General features: G+C 38.2%; 1 protein-coding gene across 2 annotated transcripts in view; it reads right to left on the minus strand.

Moving 5' to 3' along the window:
• The window catches only part of lyst (lysosomal trafficking regulator), a 298,945-nt gene that overhangs the window by 63,338 nt on the left and 216,324 nt on the right, over positions 1-19,283 (minus strand). Inside the window, exons 25-30 of one of the 2 annotated variants that reach the window (XM_048530826.2) lie at positions 18,140-18,309; positions 8,259-8,489; positions 7,711-7,877; positions 4,069-4,221; positions 3,325-3,486; positions 2,080-2,271 (exon numbers count right to left, since the gene is read on the minus strand). In XM_048530826.2, coding sequence (XP_048386783.2) covers positions 2,080-2,271; positions 3,325-3,486; positions 4,069-4,221; positions 7,711-7,877; positions 8,259-8,489; positions 18,140-18,309 — 1,075 coding nt within the window. The remainder of the gene's footprint in view (positions 1-2,079; positions 2,272-3,324; positions 3,487-4,068; positions 4,222-7,710; positions 7,878-8,258; positions 8,490-18,139; positions 18,310-19,283) is intronic. The other variant, XM_059645552.1, reaches the window with a different exon arrangement.

Genomic DNA, 19,283 nt, shown 5'->3' on the forward strand with positions numbered 1-19,283 from the left:
TATGAAACAAAAATGCTGGAATTTATCATCAGGTCAGGAAGACTCTGTGAAGGCAGTAAAGACAGTTAATCTTTTAGATTGATGACTTTTCATCAGAGCTGGGAAATATTAAGAGATGTAATAGGTCTTAAGCAAGTAAACGGAGGGAAGATAGGATAAAGAACAAAAGGGAGTGTCCATGTAATGCACAAATTCATGTTAATTGTTAGATGTGCTCAGGAATCTTGGCTCAGACTAGTTGGAGTTGTGATAAGGGGGAATGTAGGAGAAATGCTCCATGAGTAACATTATTAGTGTAAATGCTTGAACTGAATCACCAAATGTCCAGTGACTTCTCTTCTAATGTTGCTATCCAAAATAAAAGAGACTTTTATTGGGTTTCTTCAATTAACTCACAAATAATGTTGGTTATAAAACAAAACTAATTTTTGAAAGCAAGTGGCAAAACTGGTAAACAACTAAGAGAAAATCTGGAAATAGAATTATATCCCCTTTTAATCCAAAAATAAGCATATTCATGAACATAACTGGCTTAACTCTGCACAGATGCTATTTAAAGGGACAAAGAAAATAAATACTCTTCTTGGCCAATTGTTTGAAAAACAAAAGATAGAATTTGAAGAATTCTCACAGTCCACTGGGTTTCTTGTTGGTGAATTTGAGTTTTGACAGACGTACCAATGGAAGATCTTCCAGAAAAGCTTTGGGATCGAAACTGTCATCATTGTATATCTTCAAAATGTGGTCTAAGTTCAGTTTTTAAAGGTTACCAGATAATCAAAATACTGAGTTATGCAAACTTCACCAGGTTCCTAAACATTTCAAGGGGAGGGAGGAAGACAGCGAGAGCGAGAATGAGAGCCTTGCCTTTACTGCAAGCTTTAGAGTTGTTTAGCTTCCAACTCAAGTTTTTTGAAACCAACACTAACGCCTAACAGGGCTTCCAAGCAGCCATCAATAATGTTTTCAATCAGGTCTTCCACCATTAAGGGCAATAAATCCCATCTCTCGTCAGTCTAAACATTTTTTAGTTGTTTTCCCAATATCTTTCCCAACTTTCTGTAAGCATCTTATGTTAAGCTTTCGATCTGATTCTTTGGTAAAACTGTTTAATTCAGAAAGCATTCAGTTTTCAATCTTCCAACTTTTCACATGGTTTGTAAATATAGATATGTAGTCCTAACAATGGAGATCAGAGCAGTTTAGCACTGACTGGCCTAGGCCTAGCTTGCAGCTTATTACGGTGCTTAAGTGCTCTGCTAGTGTGACTGTAGGAACTTCTAAATGGCATACAAGCACAAAAAACATCCTTACATCTACCAATTTTTCATTTAAAATCACTGGGGTTAAGCTGAAACGTTGCGTTGAATAGATGGCCTAAAATTGGCTCAACTTCATCACTGAACGAGAAAGAGAAAAGCCATTCTGTACTGTAAATTCTCCCGTTGTGTTCAGTTTTGACTATGTAAGATTGTAAACAGATACACATGAATATCGTCACTTCAAAATTTGGGCTAGGGTAACACTGGAGTGTGGTACAAACGTGTGCTGTCTTGGGACAAGATACATTAGAGTTTCAACAGGGTGCAGTGGAAATGGCTGGTAAGAAGACTGTTAGAGCTGGAAATGGCATAAATGAGACATACATCTGCAGTGAGAAAAGTTGATACAAAGTGTTGTCCTTTGCAGGAGTATAAATATCTGGCTATTCCTTTTATGTTAAAATTCCATGGCATTATTTGCAGAGGCCTTTTCCCTTGACAACATTAACAAAAAAATTATTAGTTCAGTTTGCAGTATTTTGATGGTGTAAATCAGTTATACCTCCACATCAACTGCCAAATTCCAAAGTAATTATTTGCAAAATCATTTATCAAGTCATTGAGAAACTTGACTAAGTGTTATATAAATACAAGTGGCCTTAGTTGTGACAGCCTTCGTGAATAAATAATCTGTTAACACTTATTATCCTAGGTTCATATCAAAAATGGCTATTTGATAAAAGGTCAGCTCAAACTGGGATTAAATGAGACAGGAGCGAAGAATATACAAAAAATATCAGAAGAATAAGTCGCTTACCTTGATAAATTAGTCTGTTCACAGATAACACAGTGAGTCTCTGCAGTCTCTGGACAAACTCAGTCTCAGAAGCTCTCATAGAGTTCTCATGGCTCATCCTTCTCTGCATAAGCAATGATAGTTCATCACTGGCTACGGATCGCATTCGCATCAGCAAGATATCGGACGCAGCAGCTGAAAATCTGCGTGGACCTGGCAAAGTGGGTTTCAAATCAAATTCACCATCAAAAACACTTACGTGCTTTTTTTTTGGAAAAGTATTACTTATTGTGGAAGACTGCCAAAGATTCTAAAGAGCAGCGCACTTAGAAACACTAGCAAGCTCCAGTAATGATGAACTGAATTCCTGTAGGCAGTGAAAGCTTAAGATACCAGTCAAGAGCAACAGGAAGATTTGACTTGGCGAAACATTATTTAAACAGTCACTATTACAGATAGCTCTCATGTTATGATGTTCAAATTATCTTTACTAATTTCTAGTTTTGTTAGATGTCAAATGTTTTCACAAAAGGACAGCAGATATTAACAAATGCATTGTTCGTATGTGAAAACATAGCACTTGATTTCCAAGAAATTTTAAGCAGCAGCTGGCTAACAATGAAAGAAAATTGTTTGTCTCCCAAACAACACTGCGTAGGCAAGAGAAAGTTTGATCTGCAGTGTCAAAAAAACCCAAAGAACAGTGAATGCTGGAAATTAAGGGAAAATCAACAGAAATTGCTGGAAACATTCAGCAAGCCCAGCAGCATCTGTAGAGAGAAAGCAGAGTCAACACTTCTGATCCAGTGACACGTTCTGAAGAAGGTTCACTGGACCTGAAGTGTTGACTCTGCTTTCTCTCCACAAACGTTGCCAGGCTTGCTGAGTTTTTCCAGCAATCTCTGATTTGTAGTGTTGTTTGGGATATAACATTTTGTTGCTGCACTCGATGGATGGCATCTTTGTTAGTTGCAACAGAACTGTAAACAAATCAGTGCAAAGGCGAATCAAAACACTGATTTGATCTCAATATTGTAAACATAAAAATACCAGTAAGAATGTCAAAAAAATTCCCATTGCAATATTTCTACTTGTTATTTGAACTTATTGCTAACATTAAACATTTTGTGACAAATTTCTTAGGTTTACAATATTGGGGATATAGTTTTTCTTCCAGAAATGCAAATTTTGCAGTCTGCTGTTTGAGACAAACATTTCAAAGAGAAATGTTTTTCAGGCACTGGAGTTGGAAGATCACTACTACACCTGTTTCTGTAGGGAAAGTACAAGAAGTTGATCCTGTTGGGAATGGTATGGGAGTGTCCTGGTTTATTAAGCTGAAGCAATAGGTCATTGGAATGTGACCATACGAGGAGAAATGTCGTCTTGGCAGCCGTGGAATTATGGAATCTTTCAGTGCAATTGAACCTTCATTGTGAGTAAGTACAAATAATATAGAGATGCTTGCAGAGTTAGTGCTACACAATGGCTAAACATGTACATTAACACAAGTTTGAAGTCAAAGAACTGTGTTAACAATATATGTTTCCATAAATGAGACAATGATCTTATGAATTTAGTATTTAAAATCAAATTCGCAGTAAAGTGCAGTAATACAAATATGCAATATCTGTTTGGAGTACGTGTATCTTCCCTGAGGATGGCTCCATTCTAAGAGAATAGTCATCATTTCAATCACTTTAGATTTCTGAAGAGGAGACGTACATTGAACATAAATACAAATAGGTCAGATAGTCCAACTGATCTATGTACTACCCAAACATAGGCACTGACGCTTCAGGCCCAGGAGGACAGATCTACCCAATTACAATTTCTAGTCACAAAGTAACTGATTAAAATTGCAGCGTACAATGAAAAAGACAACTCAAGTATTCTACTGAAATAAACCTAATTTATATATGGACCTAAATGTGATGGTTACAAATGCACAGTTTTGTTAGTTATCATGTAGAAGTATAATAACCACCACTGGATAGCTACAGCACTCACCTGCAATACTCTTTCTTTTCTGGTGAATGGCATGATGCTGTGTTGCAGGTAAGTGGAAGGAGCTACTTATATTCTGAGCATCCTGATTGGCTGTGTCTTTTATAAATTCAATGGCACTCTGGAGGATCCGGAACTGAAGTGCAATAGCTAATTCTAAACAAGGGAAGATATGATTTTATTTATAGTGCAGATCCAGGAGACGACACAGATAAGACTTTGTAATGCTTTTAACAACTTTGAAAATCCCCTATTTTTGTATGTCATCTTAACACTTCTATCCTAATTATAATCATCTGTAAATCTGAAGGGGAGATACAGCTGGGGAGGAGGAGGAAGGAGAACTATCCGACATTCTATCTCTGCTAATAATGGTCTTATTTCCTGTGATGGAATTACATGGATGTTCATGGACTGGTGTCTCCAATTAGTTAAAGCAACTGGCACTATTCTCCAGAGGAAAAGAAGGTCCATTCTGCAACATGTGCAATGTAATAATACTAGAACGTGCTCCATACTAATATGAAGATCCCAATTCACCCATAAAGATTCCTATTTCTGCCAAAAGAACAGGCATCAGATTCTCTATTTGGGATACACAGTCATTGGCAACATGAATTTGCACCTGCTTTCAGTATCACTCTGTTCATGTAAACATAGCTAATATTTCACTAATCTCAACATCTCATCATACAAGCCTAAGCTAATTGGACTGCTAAGTGGAACACTGAGTATTTTAGATTGCCTGAAGAATCTCAGAATTGAGTGTTACCTTTTCCACTTTCAAAGCACTTCTTTAGCTAGGCTTACAGGAAATCAATTTCACTGCACATTGCTAAACCTTAGCACTAACAGGAATCATGCATGTACTCTTGACAGAGTCCAGTTACACCGTTGGGATTAAGGAGCTATTTTAATAATGCAATGTGGGGAAACTGAAAGAAAAAAAGCACTACAGAAGAGTTAAATTTGAAGTAGCTTTTGACTCATAATTATCTCCACAATGATGTATTTGGGAAAGGCAGACAAAACTACGAAATACACAATAAACAGGATGCTACTGTGGGGGGTAGACGGAGCATGAGGCCTTAAAGTACATGATAACAGATCTTTCAAGATGGAAGGACAGGGAGATAACACAATAAAGCATATGGAATACCTTCCTTTACTGAACAAGATACAGAATACAAAGCAACACATAATGCTGAAACTGTAAAACACTGGTTAGGCCACAGGTGGATATGTGTGTATATTTCTGGTTTCCGCAATAGAGGAAGGATGCAATTATTCTGGACAGAGGAGAGTCACAGGGGTGTTGCCAGAGCTTGGAAGTCACATCGATAAGGAAAGATTGGATAAACTGGAGTCGTTTTCCTTCGAATAGGAGGTAAAAGAGAGGCTTAAGTGAATTGTTCAAAATTACAAGGAGCCTAGATGGAACAGGAAAGACCGGTTTTCCCTTGTGGGGAGGTAATTACCAGAGGAGAATGGCTTAAGTTGATCGGTGGAATAATTAGAGGGGATGTGTGGAAAAGCTTTCTTACCCAGAAGATGGTGAGTGTCTGGAGATCTTTGCTTTGGTGGTTTAGGCAGAAAACTGAACTGGAAGCTGGGATATTGAGCATGTCCATATTTCTGAAGGACAAGTGAACATCTCAAAGCAGCTCAATAAGCAGGCTTGATCCTTGGCAAGGAAGAGGATGAAAATTGCAGCATATCCAGATGAAGAAGTTTATGTGGCTTAACAGAGCCCGACTAGATAATATTTACAGTTTTGGTCCAATTATGCAAGAAAGTGAAGTCTCCCAGGCGTAGGAGCTGGGAAACAAGGAGTTCACTTGCAGCCACACATGGGTGGATTAATTCAAGGAAAGGATGGCATCGTCTTCAGCATGGTAAGCAATGAGAGTGCGGTAGTTATAGCAGAAATGACAGGTGATTACTTCCAAAATAATCTTCCCCACACCTCGCACAAGTACGTACCACAAGACTTTAAAATAAAATTAATTAACATGCTCAGGCATGTGATGATGCACTTCTGGAACAGATAAGACTCAAACTTTTGGTCAAGAGGCAAGGACATTATCACTGCACCACAAGAGTCCTTCCACAATTTATTTTTAAAAATATGGATGAAACCAGGGTTTGTTTTATCACCTTCTCCCAGAACACACACTCGTGTCTCAAGATGGTAAAACTAACATGGAAAGTGAAGGCAAGGAACATATCATATGGTCGGTATCAACATGGATGGTGCTGAAAATCTGATGCTTCTTGTGATTGGAATTTTAAAAAGCCATGTGGCTTTACAAATATCAAAACACTATCCATGTAACCACGGTGACAAAATTACTTGGATGACTTCCAGCATTTCTGAGGTGGGATTAGCAAAGTGAATGTACTGTGAAAGAAGAATTTTATTACAGATAATTGTCCTGCATCACTGACATTGCTGGTGTCAAGCTGATGCCTGTAACAACACAGTCAAGCTTAGCCAATGGATCAGCAGTGTGATTAGGAATCTGAAAGCTGTACACTTACAACAGTTGTTTCTCAGATTATAGAGGCCATTCTTAACAGGAATGTAGAATCCAACTGTTCTAGCGGTCACGTTCATAATCAATGAGGTGTGAAAAGTAGCGATACAAGCCACAACTGCCAACTGCCTCCCCTATACTGAATTCAAACAGGTTACAACTACACAAGTCGCCAAAAACAAGAAGTTGGTTGAGAACTATTAACTTGATGAGGCAATTTTCGCTGGCCTGAAGGAAGCTACAGATGGCTGGCATGGAAATTCCAGCCGAGAAAACCATTTTAACCTGTCGAGAGATGAATAATGCTGTATACTGCACAACAAAGCTGATAGAACACCTATGGTTATGTTATTTATGTTCTTCAACTGGTGGTCAATGACTCTGAAAGAGTCTGACGAATGACTGCCCACCCATTTATCAGTGTGTCCCTGATACTGCAAAGGGAGAAAAGAAGCTTTGGAATTTTTCACTGCAGTACAAAAACAGGCTCAACTGCTGTGATGACATAGTAAACCATATTGCATTTGTCCAAAGACAGCATGTTAAGCAGAAGAAGACCACTAGAGTTTTCCAGAACTAAATCCTGACATGTTGTTTCGATGTAACATTCCATCTTTGAACAACTCCACGCCAGGTGAGGCCATGTCTCACCAATGTAAGGTGTGGAAAAAAGAATTGAATAAAGGCATTTTTCTTAAATTTCCAAATTGGCTGTACCTACACTTATACATGTTATTTTGACATAGACTTCAACTGTAGCCATATTACATTACACAAAAATTTGCTTGTGGGAACAGGACCTCTTTGATTATCATGAAGTGCAGTTTAACTTGAGCTTGCGATAAGATGACCTGCAATTTATCTCATTTTACAGATTTTTTTGTGTGGCCAATTAAAGTGACCAATAATCGCTTGCAATATCCCTTCAATGTCACTTCAAGTTTTCCTTTAGAAAAACACTTGTAGGTCTATTATTAATAAAATAAACATGAGGTGGAGCTGAAAAAATACAAACTAAAATCAGTCGAATTGCTAAATTATTCTGTTTTACGAAAAAGAGTTTCACTGAATAAAAGTTTATGTTCAGTTTAAAGTTCTAAGCACATACCTTTTGTTTTTGCATCCTTGCTCTTCTGTAGATATCCAAGCAGTGAGATTAAATCCTCTATTATGCGAAAATATGGTAAACCAGAAGAGCTGCAGGAATGGATGGTAATAGCAACTAGTAGTTGCTGAATATCACATAGTAGCAATTTGTACTCATTTACTGGAGTGCTACAATGGAAGAAAACGATGGGACAAAATTAACAAAACAGACAACTTCCATAAACAGGAACACAGTGAAAACTGCAATGTGCAAAATCTAAAATACAGTATTAAAGTCTTTTAAAAATAATGGTCACAAACGAGATTGCCGAAATCATAAATTGAGGAATAAATACCGAGCAGCAGACCAGAGACTTAGATATTAGTATGAGAACAACAGGCAAAACACAATTGTTTAATTCTTACTTCAGGTAGACATAAAACAGAATAAGAGCTGATCCAAAATAAATAAAGGAGACAGAACAATCTAAACAGATTTTCTGTTTACAATGATTACAGGATAATTATTTCACTTTGCAATTTATTAATCTATCACAATAACTTCCTTACCTATTCTCTAGTCCATTTAATGTTGTTAAGGTGTTAAACAAGACATATATTAAGCCATTGTCGAGCAGTATATCAGCTAACTTGGGACAGGCATTCAAAAGCTGGAGCAGGACACACAATTTATTGTGCACCAATGTATTTTCATACAGAGAGTTTTCAATGAGGCCAAGTACAGGAATAATGCACCTTTTACGAAATGGGTCGATGTGAGCTACAGCCTCTAGGTCCAAGCTGTAAAAATCAAGGAACACAAGGCAAATTACTCAAGAGCTGAATTGCTCTGTAAAACTTATCAACTTGTCACTTGTATCTTCAGAAGTGCGTACTTACAAACCAATAATCTGTTAACAGCTGTGGATAAGTGCGAACGTGGTTATTTTGTCTTTGGCAGTTTTGAAGAGAAGTTGTAAAGGCATAGGAGTTGAAGAGTCTAGTGAACAACTGTTTACTAATGGAAGGAGAGTGGCCAGTTCTCCCAGTTCAAAACGTTCTCAAGACAGCATCAGAGGAGTAGGAAAGTTGATATTTCGGGTCGGGACCCTTCTTCTCTTATGAAGAAGCATCCTGACCCAAAACGTCAACTTTCTTACTCCTCTTATGCTGCCTGGCCTGCTGTGTTTCTCCGGCTCCACACAGTGTTATCTCTGACTCCAGCACTAGCACTTCTTACTATCTCAGGTTTTATTCAGTTTTTTTTTCCCCTAGTTTTTTTAAGCTGTAGCAGAACTGCTAGCTTCAGTGAAGGATTCCGCTAACTTTCACTGAATTCTTGTTCTGGAATGCTGTTCCCTCTCACCTGGAAAAATTGGTGTTTGAATTAACCTTTTTGCCAAGGGGTGTGTTTACAGGATGTGACTATATTAGAATAGTTAAATCAGTAAAGTTGCTGTAGAAAGGTTGGTTAGGTTTCCAAAAGTTAAGTTACTCTAAATTCCACTTTCTTTTGTTCGTGTTTCATCTGTAGTGCTTAAATAAATTTGTTTTGCTTAAAACTGAGTAGTTTGATCAGTTGCATCACACTTGGAACACCCACTTCACATCTGCCTTTGAAATAAGGAAAGGTTGTATTCTAAGCTACCTTAAAATATTTTGAGGGGTCTGCCCTGGTCCATAACAGCCTGGGGGTTTGTCCAGGATAATCCTTTAATTCTAATTTAGGTTTAGGGTTGTTGGACTCAAAGGAGGTGAGTGGTAGGTGTTGGTGTCTTTTGTTTCGCGTGTTGAATTCGATTGATTTAAACAATACTTTGTGTAGCAACTGCAGATGCTGGAGAATCCAAGATAATAAAACGTGAGGCTGGATGAACACAGCAGGCCAAGCAGCATCTCAGGAGCACAAAAGCCGACGTTTCGGGCCTAGACCCTTCATTAGAGACATGATGAAGTCTCTGATGAAGGGTCTAGGCCCGAAACGTCGGCTTTTGTGCTCCTGAGATGCTGCTTGGCCTGCTGTGTTCATCCAGCCTCACATTTTATTATCTTTGTGTAGCAATGGCTGTTTCAGTCATTAAAAGTTTTCTGGGGTGGAATAAGTGACTTTGAGAGTTTTACAGAAGGTGAGCAAGGAAACACTGTTGGAATTGACAGACAAGCTGGATTTGGGATTGCCTTTGTCTGAGTGAGAAAAGAGAGGTAATTACAGCAACAGCTCAACATTTAAATTTGCTGGAAATGCCATTGAAATCTTTGGAAACAGCTAGAATTCAATTTCAGATGGAGCAGCTTGAACATGAAAGGGAGCCGAAACAGTCTGAATGGAGGAAAGAATCAGCCTAGCAGAACAAAAAGAAAAGGAGAGGAAGGCCCTAGTAGAAGAAAGGAAGAAACAAGAAATAAAGCATCATGAGGGAGAGTCTGAACTTCAGAATTTGGCAATTAGACAGGAAAGTTGACTGAAAAGGATAAAGGTGAAGGTAGAAGGTTAGGTTTATTGAGGAAGATAGTGAGGATGAGCAAACCCATCATAGTCAAGGGCCTGGTGAGGATCTCTTTAACATATCCAATCACTCCTAAATTTGATGAGAAGGATGTAGAAACCTTTATCATCTCATTTGAGAAAGTGTCTAAACAAATGAAGTGGCCGGTGACCACGTGGGTTTTGTTGATCCAAACAAAGTTGATAGGTAGAGCTAGTCATGTATTTGCATCACTATCAGAGGAGGAATCTGGGAGAATGACAAGGTGAAGAAGGCCACATTACGTAAATATGAGCTTGTGTCAGGACCTTATGGACATTTCAGGAATCTAAGGAGGGACACTCATCAACATACTTGGAGTCTGAAAGGAATAAAACAAAGTATGAATGAAGGAAAACAGGATAAGCCAGTGAATTTTGTTAAAGAGATAAAGGAAAGCACAGTGGAAAACTGACCAGGTTGTACATTCTGATGCAGAGGTAGGTGGAGAAGGAAGTGCCAGATCTTCTTAAACCATTTACTTGTGAAGGTGAGGTTTACTTGTATAGGCCAGGAACAGCAGATAAAGAAGTTACAGTATTAAGTGATACTGGATCATGTCAATCTTTAATGCTGAGAGATGAGGAGACACGTAATTCAGAAGGACTACTGCCAGGAAAAGTGTGAGTACACAGAATTCATAGAGAGTGAGGAGTGCTCCATTATGTAGAGTGAGATTGGAGTGTCTGGTGAGGTGGAGGAATGGTGGTAGGAAGACTAGAGAAACTCTCGGCTCCAGGAATACAATTTGTCCTTGATAGAGATATTGCTGGATCACAGGTAGGAGTGCTGCCTACTGTGGTTGAAAAGCTAGTGGAAAATCAAGCAACTGAGGTATTACAGGAAGTGTATTCTGAGAATTTTCCTGACTGTGATAACAAGGTCACAAAGCCACCAGTTGAAACAGGAGAAAATCATAGAATACGGATAAGGAAATTGAAGTAGAATTATCAGAGAACATATTTGATTGAATGGTTGAGAAAAAAAACGAGATGACCAAGTGGATTTTTTTGCTCAGAGAAACTAACTGAATTACAACAGAAAGCAGAAGACTGAAGCAATTATGTCAACAAGCATACACAGAAGAAGAAGAATGAGAGTATTCCTGATTGCTATTTTAAAAATGATGTCTTGATGAGGAAATGGAGACCATCACACATTCATGCAGATGAGAAATGGTCAGAGGTTCATTAGGTTGTATAACCAATGGTTTATTGAAAGGTAGTGTTGCAGGTAGTACATGAATTACCAGTAGGTCAGTTAGGGGTAAGAAAAGCGCAAGCCAAAACACAAAAGCATTTTTACTAGCCTGAACTGCACAAGGATTTAAGTTGAATTTTGCCAGATTTGTTGTACATGCCACTTTTAATACCTATTCCTCTATTTAAGGAACCTATTTCAAGGGTCTTAATTGATTGCTTAGGACCCCTTCCTTAAATTGAAAGTAAGAACCGGTATTGTTGAAAATAATGAACTTGTCCATTAGATTGTCAGGCCATTCTGTTATGCAATATCACAGCTAAAAGGATTGTAGAAGCGTTACTCAATCTTTACACTAGATACAGACTACGCACAGAGATACAAACAAATCAAGGGTCAAATTTTACAACAAAATTATTCAGGCAAGTTATGGATAGCTTATGCATAAAACAATTCTAATCCACTGCATACCTTTCAGAATTGCAGGGAGCACTAGAAAGGTGGCATCAAACTTTAAAGACCATATTAAGGGCTTATAGTCAAGACTATCCAGATGACTGGGATAAGGGAATTCCATTTGTACTTCTTTGCCATTAGGGATACACCAAATGAATCGACCAAATTCGGTCCGTTTGAGTTGGCTTTTGGGCATGAGATTAGAGGACCACTAAAATTAATTAAGGGGCAATTAGGAGTCAGAATTTAGAGACCACATTTGGACTACGTGTCAAATTTTAGGGAATGATTAAATAAAACGGGGGAGTTGACTAGACAGCATTTTAAAATAACACAGCATATGATAAAACAGGAAGCAATCAAGAAATCAAAAACTTGCAATTTTGCTAATGGAGATAAAGTGTTAGTGTTACTTCCAGTGATGAGTGAACCTTTAAAAGTAAGGTTTGTGGACCTTATCAAATCAAAAGGAGGTTGAATGAGGTGAATTATTTGATAAGGACTCCAGGCATAAATAAAACTCTGTCACATGAATATACTGAAAAGGTATTTTGAAAAGGAAGGAAAGCAAAAGGAGAATGTTTCACTAGTTACTCCAGAGTAAAGAACCAAGTTCAGAGGGCTGAATTGGACATTCCACAAATTAAATTGGACAATGAGGAAGTTCTCAAAAATTGGGATAAACAATTGAGGTAGCTTCCAGAGGAAAATCAAAATAACCTGAAAGAATTATTACTATTGCATGGGGAGATATGTGGAACTAAGCTGGGAAGTACTGATTTAATTATGCATGATGTGGATGTAAGAAATGTTGTTCAAAGTAAGCAACGTCCTTATAGACGTAACCCTCAAAGTTGGTACAGGTTCAAAAAGACATTGAACACATGCTAAGACAATATAATCGAAGTGAGTTGCAGTGACTGCAGCACACCCATTTTAATGGTGCCAAAACTAGATGATGCCCAATGATTACGTGTAGACTATCACTCGGTCAATGCAGTTACAAAATCTGATTCATATTCGATTCTACATTTGGAAGACTGCATTGAGAAGGCGGGTCAAGCAACTTATATTTCTAAGCTGGACTCACTCCGGGGATACAGGCAGGTACCTTTATCCAAAACAGCGAAGACAATTTCAGCTTTTGTAATACCAAATGGACTGTATCAATTTAAAGTTGTACTGTTTGGTATGAAAAATGCATCAGCCACATTTCAAAGACTAACCCATAAAGTCACTTCTGCATTACCCAATTGTGTGGTATACATTGACGACATGGTGATTTTTAGTCACGCATGGAAAGAACACTTGTAGCCTTTACCAGAATTATATGATCAACTCTGGGAGGCAGGTTTGGTTATAAGCCTGGCTAACAGTGAATTTGCCAAAACCCAAGGTACGTTTCTGGACCATGTTATTGGACATCAACAGATGGTCCCAGAGAATGTGAAAACAAAGGTTATTGGAGAGTTTCCCATACCATCAATGAATAGAGCAGAACTACGATTCCTGCAACTGAGTATTTTTTCTGTGTGGTTGCTCCACTGACTGACTTATTGAAGAAGTGTAGAAAACTTTGTGGACAGCAGACTGTCAGAACGCATTTGACAGCCTGAAAGCTGTGTTAACCGTTGCACCGGTATTAGCCACACCTAAATTACATAAAGCCATTCAAGGTGGTTATCAAGTGATGTGTCAGCACTGTACTCTTATATGAAGATGATGAGAAGATAGGAAGGTCTAACATATTTCTCCAGGAAATTGAACATTCACTAACAGAACTATTCCATATTGAGAAGGATATCTTGAACTTGGTGTTGGTGTACAATGTTTCAACATTCATACCGCCAATAAAGTGCCTTTTTTTGGAGAAATTTAAGGACAAAAATTCCAGGCTGTTTAGATGGAGCTTATTACTGCAGCCATTCATTATGAAAATTATACAGGTGGCAGGATGAGAAAACATAACTGCCAATGCGTTGTCGTAACTTGGATGAAGACAGACAGAGGTGCTCAGTGGCAGGTGTAAATGGACTGAAATAGAATGTAGTAGTGGATGTTTGCACGCTTAGAGTCAATGAAGTGTACACGTAAGATAGTGTACTAATAGCGTAAGACTAAAGAGTTTAAAATAAAGTCATCTTAGTATATTGACAGCTGTTTTTTAAGGGGGAAAGTGTGACAATGATGTCACTTTAAAAAGGTTAGTTTGTCCTTGGTTTTTTTTGAGGAGAGGTTGTAAAAGCATCGGTGTTGAAGAGTCTAGGGAGTAACTGTTTAACACTAGAAGGGGAATAGTCAGTTCTCCCAGTTCAGGGTTTTTCTAGTTATTTTTTCAGCTGTAGTAATCACAAGACGTTTTGAGTATCAGAAATTTTGCAAGCTTCAGTAAAGGATTCCTCTGAGATCTCTGATAACAAAGTGTGTAGCTGGATGAACACAGCAGGCCAAGCAGCATCTCAGGAGCACAAAAGCTGATGTCTCGGGCCTAGGCCCTTCATCAGAGAGGAAATCCTCTCTGAAATCTCTCTGGTTGTTGCTCCCTCCTGTAAGGATCTGTGGTTGAATTTACCTTTTCGCCAAGGGGTGTGTTTATGGGATGTTGCTATATTGGAACAGTTAATTAGTTAAGTTGCTATATTGGGTCGGTTAGGTCTTCTGATAGTTAAGTTACTCTAAATTCCACTTTCTTTTGTTCATGTTTCAACTGTGGTGTTTAAATAAATCTTGTTTTGCTTAAAACTGAGTGGTTTGACCAGTTGTATCACACCTGGAACATCCACTTTACATCTGCCTTTAAAAGAAGAAAAAAAGTTACGGTCTGGGCTACTTTGTTAAAATATTTTGTGGGAGTCTAGTCTGATCCGTAAGTCATTGGCCAATTAAAGTACAAAACAAATCAAAGGGTGTTAAAGTACTATTGTTATAATCTCGAATAACTAAATTAATTCTGCAGTATCAGCACTGGGTCGCAAAACATACCAGGCTACATTTTATTCAGACCTCTTCTATTTCGCGGGGATAATGGGAACTGCATATGCTGGAGAATCCGAGATAACAGTGTGTAGCTGGATGAACACAGCAGGCCAAGCAGCATCTCAGGGGCACAAAAGCTGACGTTTCGGGCCTAGACCCTTCATCAGTTAACGTATCAGTTTGAGGACCTTTCATTAAAACTGAAAAAGGTTTATGTTCTAACATGTTTGAAATAAGTAGAAGCAAAGAAAGTGGGTGGTAGTGTGGACCGAAAATAAAAAAAAGAAGAGGTCTATGATAGGGTGGTTAGCAATTAAAAGTTGGAAAATTGAGTAACAAAACTGTGATCATGCAAAGCAAAAGGAAATGGTAATGGGAGAAGAGAAACAAAGGATGGATATACACCAGGCCTAACTGGAAATAGCAAGGTGTGTGGGTGGGGTGGGTCTGAATTGGAATGTCTTCAGATGGATTGGTGTAGACTCAAATGGACTGAATGGCCTCTAGCTGCATTGTAGGGATTCTATTTTGAGGAGACCAACTTGAAAGTAGCAAGTACAGTACACTAAAAGTAGTACATGTAAGTTGTTGTTTTACATAGAAGAAATACTTGGGATCTTGGATATTCACGAAGGGAAAAGGTAAAAGTGAATGTTAGATTTCCTGCATTTGGATGGGTAAGTGCCACAACGGGGTGACAAGATGACGGGCATGATGGAAGTACAAACTTTAAAGTAGGCAAATGGAAGCTCAGGTCATGCTTCTTGACTGAATGGAGGTGCTTCGAAGCGCTCATCCAATCTGTGTTTGTTCTCCCCAGTAGACAGGGGACCGTGTTGTGAGCAGTATATTAAATTTCAAGTATTATTAATAAACTATTGTTTCAGCTTGAGGAACAATTAGGCCAGTTTACAATAAGTACGGAGGGGACAAACAGGCAGATGTGGCATCCTCTGTATTTATTAAAAAAAATGCTGCCGGGGAAGGAGGATTTGGGAGGGTGATTGACAAGTGGAGTAAGATGTTATAGAATCAAGAGACAAATGGCAGTAATGGTATAAACTTTAGATCTCTGGTGATTCAAGCTATAATAAAGGTTGCCATCTTGTACAAAAGAATCCTTTCTCACCAAGATATATGCTGATCTAATCAGGAGGAACAAATAGTGCATCATACTTCTGTTTGGATGAGCTGAAAGATATTTATCTTTCCTTGACTTCTGTATCTACTCTAGGTGAAATGATGAAGTGATTACAATATCTTGGAATTCACACATCTATATTCCTCTGGGTAGACAAAAGGCAGGCAAATTCACATTAGCATCATTAGCTTCCCATAATAAAAGGGGAGTTGCGTTTTTCCAATTATCACGCACAGTTGCTTATGGGCCTTTCTCACAGCCTTCCAAAAGGAAAAAAATGCAGATGTCTTTGCTGCTTCAGCATTCTCAGTTTGCAAAAAAGATGTACAATTCAATGAAGGTTTTTTTCTTGTAAGAGTGACAGCTGACCAATGTGGTGCAACTGAGAGAATTCAGAACTATTTCAGAGTCTGACCTGAGTGAAGTTTCACTAGACTACACTGAATATCGAGCACCAAAAGAGGTCAGACCAATTAGTTTATGCCTCAAAACAAGTATCCTATAATTCAAAACTCATTATTGGTAAAATTATCCTACGTAGAAACAGCTTACATTCCTTAGATTTAAGAAGAATAAATGACCTCATTGAACCATATAATTCTCTTTAAAACAAGGCCTGACAGGGCAGAAACAAGATGGATATTTCCCTTGGCTGTGGGTCTCTAGAACCAGGAGGTAGAGTGTCAGGATAACAGGTGGTCAATTTAGGACTGAGACAAGTAATTTATTAATTCACTCAGATGGTGGCACACTTTGGAATTCCCTCACCTGTACAGGCTCAGTCATTGGAATGACACAAAACTGAGATTGTTAGGTTCTTGATTAGTGAGGGGATCAAAGGCTATATGAAGAAGGCAGGAGAAAGATATCAGCAATGATCGAATGGTGAAGTAAACTGATGGGCTGAATGGTTTAATTCTGCTCCTGTATCTTACGGTCTTAGGATAGACTTCCAGATATTAGGTATCAACTGATGTGTGATACTGCAGGAATATAGAACTAATTGAGAAGATCAGCTTTTATATAGCTGAATGACAGAGCATGCTTCTTGGGCCAAATATTTCTGCCAGTATCCCTATACTCTTAAATATCTTCAGCAAAAATAGAATTGCTGGAAAAGCTCAGCAGGTCTGGCAGCATCTGTGGAGCGAAAACAGAGTTAACATTTCAGGTTGAGTGACCCTTCCTCAGATCTGCTGAACTTTTCCGGCAATTTCTATATTTGTTTCCGATTTACAGCATCTGCAATTCTTTCAGTTTAAGTGCTTGCGTGTATTAGGCCAACAATTCTATAGCAACTATGTTGTTCCAAGAATTAGGTGAGAAATATAATTTCACAATATAAACTGATGGTTCAAATTAGATACAAGAATATGTAATGGTAGATCAGATGACATCGGATTGACTTCAGTATCCTGAAGAATCAATTCAAACTTATGACAAATATTGCTCCAACTGAATACTCTTCAGCATTTAAGGAGAGTTAACACTTTAGATTTAACTCTTTGAGTAGGTCAGTTACCATTTACTGATTTTTCCTGTAGTTTAATCCTTTCAAATATGATTACACTTAAAACAGAGTATTACAGCAGTTATAAAAACTGAGATCAATTTAGACATATGCGATTTTGCATCATCATCTTGGAAGTTAATAATGTCACAAAATAATGAATTTCTTCAGACTGGCAGGATGAACTAAATTAGCAAATGTCTGATTTAAATATTAGCTGCTGTTAAATTTCTGTCATTGGCCTCCAGCAAACAATTCAATTTAGTGCATATGTCTCATTTTTATCAGGCTGTGAACAACAAGCAGAAGAGAAAACAAAGGGGCGACACATTTAACAGTAATTCTTAATGGCAATTCACTTTTTAAAAAGTTGCTCCATTTAGTCTATAGCTGGTTGAGCAAACATTTCACCTTTTTGCAAAATAGAATTGCCATCCATGGGCAGTCAAGATTTAAATTTCTACTATATATACTATTTCATATCAAAACAAATTGCTGAACAGTGGGTGTGTGTTAGTGCTTGACTCCAAACCTCCAAGCTCAAGTAATTACAGGAGTGGACAAATTCGACTTTCATTTCAGGGGTGCTGATCTTGATTCATGGAAATAGATGAAAAGGAATTAATTAACAAAGCAAACATACTCTTCATCCAGACTAGCCGGGTGGCCGAGCAACATTTCAAGGATGCACTCCAGCAGACTCTGTGTTCCTTGGTGGAGATATAGCTGGTTGGCCAACAAAGAAAATCCATGGTTTTTCAAGAACTTCTCCTTTTGTTCTTTTGATGCTCGTGTAAAATATGCATCCAGCAACTATCAATAACACAAATTAAATTCAGTTAGGGAAATGAGATGTATGGAAATAGAAGGAAAGATTTGTCAATATTTAAATTGAATCCAGAAACAACTTGCATTTATATAGCAACTTTAGCAGGATGAAACATTCAAAGACACATTAACAAGAACAATATTAATAGTGTGTTCTGGCACTGAGCTAAAGAATCAGGGCCAAGATCATCTTAAAAGTGGTATAACATAATTCACAGCAGTGATGGTTAAAGGGTTAAAACGTAGAGTTTTGGTTTCAGTTTAAGGTGAGTTAAAGGCTATTCACATTCAGCTAGTTTTATTTAGTTATTTTCAGTTGTGCACTTATAAACAAGGCTTGAGTCTGTGACCCAGCTGAAGAAGCTTTTGGCAGCAAGAGAGCTGGAGGTTACTATGGAGATAATTGCTGAGGGAGGAGCATTGCTCTGAATAAAAACTGGTTAAAGTTTTAAAAATGGTAATGATGAAGTGAGGCACAAGTTGACCTGGAGTTGCAGACATCCAATGTTATGTACTTAACCAAAGAACTTGGTTCTGTAAGTTTGAACAGTGGAACGGGCGTATTTTAAAGAAGGGCTAAGCAGCTCTGTAAAGACACAGGAAGTTCACCTGCAAAACTGACATCAAGGGAGCGTCTATGTGTATATGGTGAGTCATGGCTTATGGTTGTCAGCGACACATTATTGGACTAGGGGGTCAATGATAAATTGTTACGCATCAAAGATAATAGGAACTGCAGATGCTGGAGAATCCGAGATAACAAGGTGTACAGGTGGATGAACACAGAAGGCCAAGCAGCATCTTAGGAACAGGAGAGCTGATGTTTTGGGCAGAGACCCTTCTTCAGAAATGGGAGAGGAGAAGGGGATTCTGGAAAAAAAAAGGGAGAAGGGGAGGCGGATCGAGGATGGATAGAGGAGAAGATAGATGGAGAGGAGACAGACAAAGTCAAAGAGGCG

Source organism: Stegostoma tigrinum, chromosome 4, assembly GCF_030684315.1.
Source record: "Stegostoma tigrinum isolate sSteTig4 chromosome 4, sSteTig4.hap1, whole genome shotgun sequence".
Classification (NCBI taxonomy): domain Eukaryota; kingdom Metazoa; phylum Chordata; class Chondrichthyes; order Orectolobiformes; family Stegostomatidae; genus Stegostoma; species Stegostoma tigrinum.